This window comes from Chrysochloris asiatica, unplaced genomic scaffold, assembly GCF_000296735.1.
Source record: "Chrysochloris asiatica unplaced genomic scaffold, ChrAsi1.0 scaffold00308, whole genome shotgun sequence".
Lineage (NCBI taxonomy): Eukaryota > Metazoa > Chordata > Mammalia > Afrosoricida > Chrysochloridae > Chrysochloris > Chrysochloris asiatica.
This window is the reverse complement of record NW_006408826.1, coordinates 278,513-290,981: the sequence shown is the minus strand read 5'-3', so window position 1 is coordinate 290,981 and position 12,469 is coordinate 278,513. Positions and strand designations below refer to the sequence as shown.

General features: G+C 47.7%; 1 protein-coding gene across 1 annotated transcript; it reads left to right on the top strand.

The window, feature by feature from the left end:
* Positions 1–10,579: 10,579 nt before the first annotated feature.
* Positions 10,580–11,734, top strand: LOC102818861 (melanoma-associated antigen 10-like). Its single transcript, XM_006874978.1, has one exon. The coding sequence runs from the start codon at positions 10,580–10,582 to the stop codon at positions 11,732–11,734; it is 1,155 nt and encodes a 384-aa protein (XP_006875040.1).
* Positions 11,735–12,469: the final 735 nt, after the last annotated feature.

The following is a 12,469-nucleotide window of genomic DNA, read 5'->3' as shown; positions in this document are numbered from 1 at the left end:
AAGTGGAGCACAGAGTAGGGAATAGGCACAAGATAGTGGAACACAGAGTATAGAATAGACATAGGATATTTTGGGTGCTGGGGTTGGGGGGTTCACACACTAGAAGGGGAATGGGCAAGGAAAAACAAGGCAGGTGGGAGAATACCTAGGCAGGTTTACTGGGGCTAAATAGGATAGAGGTAAATAATGATGTAAGCACAACCATGGAACAACAGGGTTCGTGGATACAAAGATTGAGGCATGGTATGAATGGATAAAAGTGGGGAAATGATGTAAAGATGCTTGGCTGTCTTTTGAATCTTGGTTTCCATTGCCTACTTTTGTAAAATAGATACTTGAAGGGGAGAGATACTTGAAGGAGAGAGAAACATCACTAGATGTTATAAGTCTATAACTGACTGGAATACCTAAAATGGGGCTAGAACTTGTCCAGTGAAGGAGGCTCTCAGCAGAGCCTTTGCATTGCACAAGAACATAGGTGGAATCCTGATCTCCATTCAGTCTTCTAAGGTAAGACATTTCCACTTGAAAAGACAAGCAGACCAGTCTGGAGCAGCTAGAAAAACAGATACTTCTTGAAAGAAAGACCAGCAGGAAAAAATTAAAAACAATAACAGCAGTCCAATAGACTACTAGAAGAACAAGCAAGTTGTTCCCCAGGGAGCCATGAAGGCAAGTGGTCAGGTCCCCTCAAGGCAAACCCCCTTCCAAGACTGAAACTCATTTGGAATACACTAGCAGGCATGTGGCCTGCTGCTGACCACATTGGTTACCGTTAGGGGAAGTGAGGGAAGAACAGCAATGAAGTTGTGAGCTAAGTCCGACCACATTCAATAGACTTCTGTTAACCTGGATGGCGACCTGGTTAACCAGCAGTATGATGAGACCTGGAGACTCCTGGGCCCGGGGGCAGCTACATGGCCCCAGAGGACTAGAACGGAGTGTGAAACATCCAGCTGATATGAAGTGAGGAGAGATGCACAAGAACACCCACACTTGCAGATAGTACCCATTTGACCTGGCATCAATGGCTGGATGATCAGAACATGACTAGAGGAAGAAAGAGGAGGAACAATAAAAAAAAGAGAGAGTAACCCACCCAAGTGGATGAACTTGACCTATGCTTATAGATGCAGTATGACAAAGGAGCGGACAAATCTCTACATTGAGGATCATTCCTATCCCCTTGGTTCACAGGGTCTATAGGGATGGGGAACTTAGACACTGGCTACCCAAAATGGGGGGAATGCAGAGGCAAGAAGTGACTGCCTTACAAGCTTTTAATAGGGAACCTAGCTCCAGAGGACACAGGGAAAGGTAGAATCTCCACTGAGTTGTTTCCAACCTGTCTGGATGGGGTTGATAAAAGGTGAGGGGGATAGGACTCTTGTGGTTCAATAGTGAATGATTGCTATCAGGTCTGACAGTGAGTGTTGGAAAGGTAAATGTAAATGTTTGGTAACAAAAGGAGGAGAGTGGCTGATTTTGCAGTCCAGGAGCTGAGATCCCTGGAACCATCAATGGAGAAAAGTGAAGTGTGAGACCCTGTCCAGAGAGGCAGTGACACTAGGGATTGAGGAAGAGACAATTAATATGGACAGAAGAAGCAGCTGGGGTGGGGACTCTGGACTCAGGGAGGGAGAAGGGCTGTGGGCTGGTGGCCGGGTGTTGGGGGGGACCAGGTATGTGGGGTGTACCCTTTGATTGTTTGATGATACATGCAGGGGATTGTGATCATTGCAATGAAACAAAATATGATAGGATGAATGTAAAGATAATGTTCACCCATGTAAACTAACACATCATTCACAATAAAAACTTTAAAAATATAAAAACAGTATCACATGAAGAACACACAATAGTCGACATAAATATAATTCCCTTTTCTCTGCTGGTATAATACAATCAAAGTCTCGTGAGATTTGAGTAATCTCGTACTTGTGAAAGGCAGTGTAGTAGCATCATGTAGTGCTGTCATGTAGTGTCATGATGAACAAAGCACATACTAAAGTTCAAGTCTTGGGAAAAAAAAGTGTTGAAGAATAAAGATGTCAGCTTGAGGACTAAGGTGCGCCTGACCCAAGCCATGGTATTTTTAATAACCTCATATGTATGCGAAAGCTGGACAGTGAATAAGGAAGATCGTAGAAGAATTGATGCTTTTGAGTTACGGTGTTGGAGGAGAATATTGAAAGTGCCATGGGCTGCCAAAAGAACCAACAGATCTGTGTTGGAAGAAGTGCAGCCAGAGTGCTCCTTGGAGGCCAGGATGGCCAAACTTCATCTCTCATACTTCGGACGTATTGTCAGGAGGGACTGGTCGCTGGAGAAGGACATCATGTTTGGTAACAACAACCACCACTCAGGGACTTTTTCTGTTGTTAGGTGCCATCAAGTCAGTACTGACTCATAGCAGCCCTATGCACAACAGAATGAAACACTGCCCTGTCCTGTGCCAACCTCACAATCGTTGCTATGTTTGAACCCATTGCTGCTGCCACTGTGCCAATCCACCTGATTGGGGTCTTCTTCTTTTTCTCCGACCCTCCATTTTATCAAACATAATATACTTCTCCAGGGACTGGTCCCTCCTGACAATATGTCCGAAGTATGAGAGATGAAGTCTGGCCATCCTGGCTTCTAAGGAGCATTCTGGCTATACTTCCAAAACAGGTTTGTTTGTTCTTTTGGCAGTCTTTGGTACTTAAAAATTTCTCCTCCCACACCATACCTCAAATGCATTAATTCTTCTATGGTCTTCCTTATCCACTGGTCATCTTTCATACACATGTGAGGTTATTGAAAATACCATGGCTGGGTCAGGCACTCCTTAGTCCTCAAACTGACATCTTTGCTCTTCAACACTTTAAAAAGGTCTTGTGCAGTAGATCTGCCCAATGCAAGTCTTTGAGGAGGCAGCTCCTCCCCAGTCATATCTGGAGTGCCTTCCAACCTGAGGGGCTCATCTTGTGGCACTATATCTGACAATATTGTGGTGGTGTTCATCATGCTTCAATATTCTGGTGCTGACAGTGTTCCACTGCTATACACAAGGTTTCCAGTGACTAGTTTATATTTGTCTTTAAGGAAGCTCAGCCGAAACCTGTCCACCATGCGTGACCCTGCTGGTATTTAAAATAGCCATGGCATAGCTTCCAGCATCACAGCAACTTACAAGCTACCACAGTATGACAAAGTGACAGCCGAATGGTGGACTGACAGAAGAGTGGTAGTGAGGTACGCTACAGAACATAAAACCTTGTCCCCCTCCCAGTAACACCACCAAACTATTGCAAGGAAAAAAATGGGGGGAGGGATGTGGAAGTAACCTGTAGTTTACAGTTGATTCAAGGAACATAAAAAACATTACAGTCTGTGATACCAATATTGGATACCAACTCAAGTGAAATAAAAAATTTAAAACATAGAAGGCCATTAGGTAAATGTGCAAAATAACTGGATATTTTATATTAATAACTTATTTACAAATTTTAGGAATAATAATTATATTGGGTTTTATGCTTTATAGAGGAGCCTTTTATAACAAGAGATGCAGACTGAAATATTTAAAGAAACAGTGTTATGATGGCTTGGACTTGCTTCACGGTATTCCAGTGGCAGCTCTGAGAGGGTGGTAGGGGCATAGTTAAAACCAGGTTGATCGTGTATTGATGTATCTTGATGCTGTCAGTTAGATTGAATTATTTATACTATTTTCTCAGCTCGTATTTATATTTGAAAATGTATGTAATAAAGAGCTATCATTTCAAATATCATACCATTAAATTAGAAATCCTAAATGGGGAATGGTCCACTTTTAAGAAAAGAAAACAGAAAAAGACCTAGTTGGTTCATAATAAAGTAGTTGCTGCTAAGTGCTTTTGAGTCAATTTCTACATATAGTAACCCTGTATAGGATTTCTGAAGCTGTAAATCTTTGCTGAAGCAGAAAGCCTCATCTTTCCCCCACGGAGTGACCAGTGGGCGCATTCCAGTGCTTAATCTAATATTGCAAGCGGAATTATATTCAAATCTCAAGCTACCCTTGCCAGGATACGGCATTTCTGATTGCCGATTTTATTAATGCACATGGAAAACGAATCACTATCTTATGTGAACTCTTCCAAAGCATAGAAAAAGAAAGGGAAATTATTCACCTCATTTTCTCAGGCCACTTAGATCCACAGAGGGAGGGGACTAGGGTTAGGACACAGAGCAAAGTTCAAGAGGTTTTCCCATACGAGGTACAAGGATACAGGCCCATACAGGGAAGCCCTGAAGCACAGTAAGTAGCCAGATGTGATGGGGGCTAACTCCCCTTGATAGGGATCTCAGGCCAGTGAGGGCTTTGGTATAAGAGAGCTGGACTCAGATCCAGAGATGGCAGTGTCCTAGGCAACGTCTGGGGGGGTCCGTAATACTAGATATGGACCTCAGCCGTACCGTACTGTATGTAGCCTCTTGCGCAATTAATTCCCTTATGTAGTATTGCCTGAGGGAGGTAGGGCATCATCCACGGAAGATGGGACTCAGGTCATCACAGAAGTTCCAAGCTCTTCCTGAATGAGATCCAGGATAGATACATAATGGCGGACTGAGGTAACCTCCCACCCGGACGGGGTCTCCACAAAATCCAATCCTGAATCGTTTAGAAGGTTGGGGCAGAACACTCAGAGGCACCACCCCCACTTCCTTTTCCGAGATCACGAGAAACGCGTGCATTCAGCCGGGGCACGCAGTCTCAGATCAGCAGAAGCGTGGAGGTGGCGGCCGTTTCAGGAGCGAGTGTGGTATGTTGAGAAGGATTGGGGATACCTTTCTAGCCAAGAGCCACAGGCTCTTTGGCTATGGTGTTTTCTGACTTGGCGTCTTGGGCATATGAAGGACATATGGCTTTCTTTGCGGGGGCTGGAGTTGGGTCAGTAGAGAGAGGATCCAGGTTTCGCCAGGAGACAAGGGGAGGACCCTTATTGCCCTGGTGTGGTCTCTAGAGTCGCCGTAGAATAAACCCTGGACTGCTAACCTCACGGTCGGTGGTTCAAACCTACCAGCTAATCCTCACAAATCCTTCCACCCAAAGGGGACCCCATAGAAGCTTGGGGGGGGGGGCTTTGGGCAGGACACTCAAGCACTGCCCGCTCTTCTCTGGGTTCTCCGGTGGGGGCTTTGGGCTGAGGGTCGTAGAAACACGGGAATGTAGCCCTTCCAGGAGTAAATACAAAAAGACTTCAAAAGTTGGTGGAAAAATTCCTTTGTCTTTTAATTCCAGTTTTCCACCAATTCTTGAAGCCCCCTCATATACCTTGAGGAGAACTGTGGGTGACCCCCGCACTCCTGAGAGAGGGTTCAGAGCTCCGCCCCAGCAGGGTCCCTGTAGGTATCATTTTATGACTTGCTTTTTGCCAGTCTGAGGGATGGGTGGCTTCCTCTGAGGGGGCTTGGGTTGGGTTCAGCAGAGGAAGGGGTCCAGGTCCTACCATGTGGCAAGGTGAGGACCCGGATGGGGAGGGAGGGCAGAGGTCCTCCATCGTGGGTAGACACGCCCTCCACTTGGTGCCCCCGCATTTCCCCCTCACCCTGTTGCTGCTCCTTCCGCTCTCCCACCCACCGTGTGGTGTGGGCGCCTCCTCCTCCATGCTGCCCTAGCCCTGCCCCGCCCTGCCCCTGCCAACCGCCCTGGGAAGCCCCAGGCAGAATCCCCGCCTTTAGTATTTCCTGATTGGTTCCTTGGGAGTCTGAAGGAGTGTGGCTTCGTCTTGAGTGGGGCAGTGGGGGTGGAAGGTTAGCAGTCTGGTTAGTGGGGGTGGGGGGTAAGGGGTGGGGATGGGGCGGCTCCAAGCCTTGCCAGGGGGCAAAGGGAGGAATTGACAGGGAACATGTCCTGCACCACAGCAAGTGGCTCCCACCACTTAGCGCCGCCTTCAGGTGTGCCACCCCATCCCCCCCCTCCCCAGGCTGCTTCCCTCTCCTTTACCCCCTTCTGCATTGCTCCTCTCTCCTCATACCTCATGGTCGCTCGCGCCATGCCCTCTCCTGACTTTCATGGCGCCATGCACGTCTGAGGGAGGTGAGGGTTGATCTGCTGAGCAGATCAATTGCTATTTGAGGGGACCCTCCCTGTCAACCCTGGAAGGGCTCAAGGTTTGGTCCCTGCATAGCTTCCTTTCCTGACTCCAGATGTGAGAATGCCATAGTGTAGCAGAGAAAGGAGTCTAGGCCCTGCTGGAGAGCACTGAGGGACTGTCCCCTGGGAGAATAGGGATGTGACGCCTCCTCACTTTTGTCTTTGGGGATTCAGGTGACGACAGGTCAGTGAGAGGGCTCATCAGATCAGCCGAGAGAAAAGCCTGTGCTTAATCGCGAATCAAGGTAAGGTCTGAGGGTACTGTCCGCCCAGAAAAGAAGGGACCCTAAAGAGTTTAGCTGCCCCTGTTCTCAGCCCTGTGACTTCACTTGACATCCCGCATGCATGGGGTGGGGAGGGATCTTGGACATGAGACCTTGGTCTGCAAGGGTCACATCAGGTAAACACTGGGGCAGCCCAGACCATGCCAGGATTGAAGATGACCACTCTGAGGGAAGATTGAAGGTACATTCTACCCCAGAAGAGATGTGGCCAAGCCCCTACTGGGAGTCCTGGGAAACGCCAGGCAGAGTAGTGAGGTCTTGGTCAGAAAGGGCAAGCCAAGGCAGCAGAGGGTGGGGTAGGCCCAGGCAGGACTAAAGATGAATTCTCAGAGGTAGGACTGATTGTACTTATCACCTTGGTACTTGTCCCTTTACTTTTGGAGGGCCTCTTTACTTTGTGTCAGGACCCTAGAAAATGGTCTGAGGAGAGGCCATGCCAGGTGTGAAGGAGTATGAGGGTGCCTTTCATTCCAGAACAGATACTGCCCAGCATCTTTTGTCAACTCTAGGAGATCCCGGGCAGGATAGTGGATTTGCCATCTCTTCATTTTTGTTTTAAAGGAGCCCTGGTGGCATAGTGGGTTAAGCCTTGGATTGCTAATTATGAGGTTGTCAGTTCAAACCTGCCAGCAGCTCCACAGGAGAAAGGTGAATCAGCCTGCTTCTAGAAAGATTTATAGTCTCGGAAAGCCTAGGGGTAGCTGTGAGTCAGAATCGACTTGATGGCAGTGAGTCTGGTTTTAGGGTTTTCATTTTTTGTCATGGAGTCTCAAGGAGGTGAAGACCTCACTCTAAGTAGATGATGTCAGGTGAGCAGAGGGAGGAGTCTGCTAGGACCAAGTTAAGAACCACTGGTGAGGACTGAAATTTTTATTCATCCCACAAAAGAAATGACCCCACAGGGTCCAACTGTCCACTGTTCTCAGACCTGGAACTGCCAGGGCAGGGTTGGCCAGATGCGGTGAGCCCTCCCTTCTGCTTTGACAGGATGGTTTGCATATCTCAGGGAGATGAGGGCCTTAGTCTTAGGGGGCAAAGTCAGTTCAGTAGAGAAACAAGGCCCCAGACCCTGTCAATAGTGAAGACTGGGGGAACCCCTCCCCCCAGAGTTCTAGAGCCTGAATCTGATCTAGGAGACCTGTGGGGGGAGGGGTGGCTAGGTGTGGCATCACTTCACTTTTGTCTCAAGAGGCTCAGGGAGGTGAAGGCCTTGATCTCAGTGGCCACAGCAGATCAGAGGGAAGAGTGCCAGGCTCTGGCAGCAGTCTGGGTAATGACCCTAAGTGAGGACTAAATGTAGCCCTCACCCAAGAAAAGAGGGAACTCCACAGAGTCAAACTTGGTCCTTGTTCTCAGTCCCGAGAGGGCCTGAATATGGACAGGTGGATGAGGTGAGGTTTCATTTCTGCCTTAGTAGGCAGGGAGTAGAGTATCTTAAGGAGGTAATTGCTTGGTTTGAGGAGGAAGGTAATAAGTCAACAGAGGGTGAGTCAGGCTCTGGCAGGAATAAAGGTAAATATTCTGAGGGAGGACTGAGGGTACTTGTCATCCCAAAACAGACAGGGCCCTGCCCTTGCTGCAGACCCTGGGAATGGGTGATAGAATGTGGCACCCATTGACTTTTGTTTGTTTCGTGTTCCAGGTAGGTCATGTCCTAGGTGTAAGGGAACAACATCAGGCCAGCAGACAGAAGATAACCAGAACCTATCAGGGGTTAAGATAAGGACCCTGAGGGAGGAATGAGGGTATCCCCTGACCTCAGACAAATGGAGTTCCACAGAAACTCTGCCTTTCCCTGCTTTCAGCCCTAGGAAGAGCCAGGCAAAGGTGACTAGATGCTGTACCCCCTTCTCTTAGTCACAAAGTGGTGGTGGTTGTCTCAGGTACATGAAGTTGTGGTCTTAGAGGTCAATATTAGGTCAGCTGAGGGGTTGGGCCCAGGCCCTGCCAGGAATGAAAATGAATACCCTGACAATACCCCTGGCCAAGAACAGACAAGGCCCTGTCCCTGCTGTCAGCACTTGGTAGAGGTGGCTGAATGTGACCTCCCTTTACTTTTATCTCAGAATTTCAGGAGAGTGCTTTGACCTGAGGTGGTGAGAGAAGGTCACAGAGGAAGAAGAAGATTCAGGCTCTGGAAGGAGTCTAGGTAAGAACTCTGGTGAGGATGAAACGTCCCCCCTCCAGAAAAGAACCCAAGAGAATCTGTGATCTCCTTTTCTCATTCTTGGTAGGACCCAGGGAGGGGTGACTGGATGTAGTGTCCTTCATGTCTACCTTGGATGGTGTAGGACAGGTGTGTCTGGGACATTAAACTTTGGTCTGAGAAAAGGAGCAGTCAGATCAGCAGGAGGGTGGCACAGGTTCTACCAGGAATCAAGATGAATACCCTGAAATAATAATTAGGGTATCCTCAATCACAGAAATATCAGTCCAATTTCTGCTGTCTGTCCTGGGAGACCCTGGGGCACAATGGCCAGATATGGTATGTCCTAAGCGTAGGAGTTACGAATCGGGCTGTGAACCGCAAGGTCAGCAGTTCGAAACTACCAGCTGTTCCGTGGGTGAAAGATGAGGCTTTCTGCTCCTATACAGATTTACAGCCTCGGAAACCTTGCACAGGGTTGGTATGAGTTGGAACTGACTCCACGGCACATAACAACAACAACAACCTTCCTTCTTGGAATCCTGGCGTGGCACTGTAGGATAAGCAATAGATCACTAGGTTGGTTTGAACAGCAAGGTTGGCAGTTCAAACCCACCAGTCATTCCTTGGAAACCCTATACAGGGCGTTAAGAGTCAGAAGTAACTCAATGGCACTTAACAAGAACAGCCTTCCTTCTTGGTTGTCTCAGAGGTGAGGGCCTTGCTCTGATGGGCTCTAACTCAGGTTAGCAGAGAAAAAGTTCCAGACCCTGCAAAGAATCAATGTGAGAAGCTAGAAGACCGTCCCATTTCAGGACAAATGGTACCCCACAGAGTTCAGCCAGCCACTGTAGTCTCCTCTGGAGCCCCTAAGCAGATGTGGCCAAATGTGGCACTCCCTTACTTCTCTACTTTGGTCTCAGAAGGGTGTTTTTGTTCTGAAAGTTTATTCTCAGGTCAGCATAAGGAAGGATCTAGGTCCATGTAGGGAGTAGGGGGATAGCTGAGGACCCAAATTGTGGGGACCTCACATAGTCTGGACCTATTCCTCTTGCCATTGCTGGGAGGTCCAGCAGTGCCCCTCAAGTCTTCTCACAGGGGCCCAAGGGAGCAGGAAGTGAAGGCATTAATCTGAGGCAATAAGAGTTCTTCTGATCAGCAGAGTGGAGGAGCCCCAGGCACTGTCCAGGGCAATGTAAGGATCCTGAATGTTTCCCAAGACCCCACACGCACTCCAGAATAGAGGGGATCGTCTACTAGTCCTACCAATCAGCCCTGGAAGCTTCAGGTTGTGCTGGCAGACTGCAAGCACAATCTCCCTTCTTCCTTTAGATTCTTAAAGAAAGCCTGACTCAGACTGTCACACAGGACATGTGAGGCTTTAGAGCACCCCTTTAAGAGAAAGAAGATCTGTAAGTCACCCTTTGTCAGAGACACTGTCTTAATTTTCTGATGCTGCTGTAACAGAAATACCACAAGTATTTTAAGAAGAGAAGTGTATCTTCTCACAGTTCAGGAAGCTCAGAGTCTACATTCGGGGCCCTGGCTCTAGAGGAAGGTTCTCTTTGTGGGCTCTGGGAGCATGTTCCATGGTGATTTTCATGTGACTTCACCTCACCCCAGTTTGTGCTTGCTTGTCGCCATGTCTTGTTGTTGTCAGGTGCCATCGAGTCGGAACCGACTCATAGCGACCCCATGTCTTTACGACTGTTTATATCACACAAAAGTGATTAGATTTATTGGTGCTGTGAGATAAAGCACTGGACTACAAGGTCGGCTTGAACCACAAGGTTGGTGGTTCAAAATCATTAGCTGCTCCTTGGAAACCCTATACAGAGTCGCTATGAGCCGAAACCAAGTGGACGGCACTTAACAAGAAGAACAACAATCAGTCCATACCAGCTGTGAAGGTTGAGTTTCTCAGCTAAGACTGCTTACATTGTCCCTCTTTCCCCTAGGCCTGTGGGTCTTCATTGCTCACCGTCCTGCCCACACACCTGTCTGCTGTTCCCACCAAGAGTCATCATGCCTCTCTCTCCAAAGCGTCAACGTTACAACCTTGAACATGACGTTCAGGCCCAAATTGATGCACAGCTTTCGTCAGCTGAGGAGGAGGAGTCCTCATCTTCCTCTTCCCCCTTAATGTTCTCCTTTCTGTCTTCCTTATCCTTTTCTTCCTTGCCTGTTCCACCTTCCCCCCCCTTATCTTCTTCATTCACGTATTCCGAGTCCTCCTCTCCCTCCATTTCTTCCTCTGTCTCCTCTTCATCTTGCTCCTTCCACTTCTCCTACCCCTCGACCTCCTCCGCCTCCTCTCCTTTGACCGTGGACACCCAGGATGAGGTAGAGGTGCCTGTGGCTGGAACAGCCAGTCCTCCTCAGAGTCCTCAGAGATCCTTCAGTGTCCCCTCATTGAACACTTTAGGTGAGGACTTGAGCACCTCAGAATGGGAAGCAGGTCCGAGCACCTTGCAGGCCTCAACAAGCACTGGGTACTTGGCCAGAAAGCCACTAGACGAGAAAGTGACCGATTTGGTGCAGTTCCTGCTGTACAAATATCAAATGAGACAGTCCCTCACAAAAGCAGAAATGCTTAACGTGATAACAGATAACAAGAGTCAGTTCCCTGTGATCTTCCAGAGGGCTTCTAACTGTATAAAGATAGTGTTTGGCATTGACATGAGAGAGGTGGATCCTACCATCCACTCCTATGCCTTTTTTAACTCGCTGGATCTTACCTATGATGCTATGCCGAGTGATGCCCAGAGAGTGCCCAAAAATGGCCTCTTGATACTTGTCCTGGGTTTCATCATCCTGAAGGGCAACTGTGTCACTGAGGAGGAGATGTGGTCATTCCTTAATTTGCTGAACCTTTATGATGGGAGGGAGCACTTCATCTATGGGGAGCCCAGGCAACTCCTCACCAGAGAGTGGGTGCAGGAAATGTACCTGGAGTATCGGCAGGTGCCCTATAGTGATCCTGCCTGCTATGAATTCCTATGGGGCCCAAGAGCCCATGCAGAAACCAGCAAGAAAGAGGTTCTAGAATTTTTGACCATGGTCGAAGGGAATGAGTCCAGTCCTGTCTCATCCGAGTATGAGGAGTCATTGAGAGATGAGGAAGAGAAAGCTCAAGTTAGAATTGCCCCTGCAGATAGTACCACTGCTATGTGTCAGTAGCCTCTCCTGCCCCCAAGTCAAGACTGAGGCAAAATTTTCACTCTTTTTTTGAAGGGGTTGTAATCAATGTTCTGAGTAGTGGAGGACCACGGAAAAGATTCTTTCTTCCCCATTGAATGGACTTAACACCCTTGCCAGAAATCAGTTGACCATAGACAGATGCTGTTTCTTCGAATACCAGGTTTAATTGAAATCTAAATTTCTGATTTATATTCATGAATGACTTTAGTCACATTTATGGCTGTTTATCCACCTTAAGAGTCAAATCTGTTTTCTCAATTTGCTACTGCTACCATAGCAAGAATACCAAAATGCTTTAAAGATCAGAAATGTATTCTTTCACAGTTTTGGAGGTTTGAAGTTTAATTCAGAACATTGACCCTTGGGGTGGGTCCTTCCTTGTAGGTATTCTTTGGTTTTCTATGGTGGTTGGATGGATCTTCAAATGCTCCTCCCCCTGCCCCCCCCTTGTGTGTGGTGTGTCTCTATCTTGTTCTCTTTTTATAAGATACTGCTAACCACAAGGTCAGTGGGTCCAACCCACTAGCCACTCCTTGGGTTAGTATAGCAACTATAGTTAGGATAGTTAGTATAGCAATGGAGTAGATAGCACTTAACTACAACATTCAGAATAAGTCACCATCAACATAAGAAAAGAAACTATTTCCAAACTGGGTCATGTTTATAGGAACAGGGATTAGGGCTTGAATGTAAATTTTTTCGGGGGACACGATT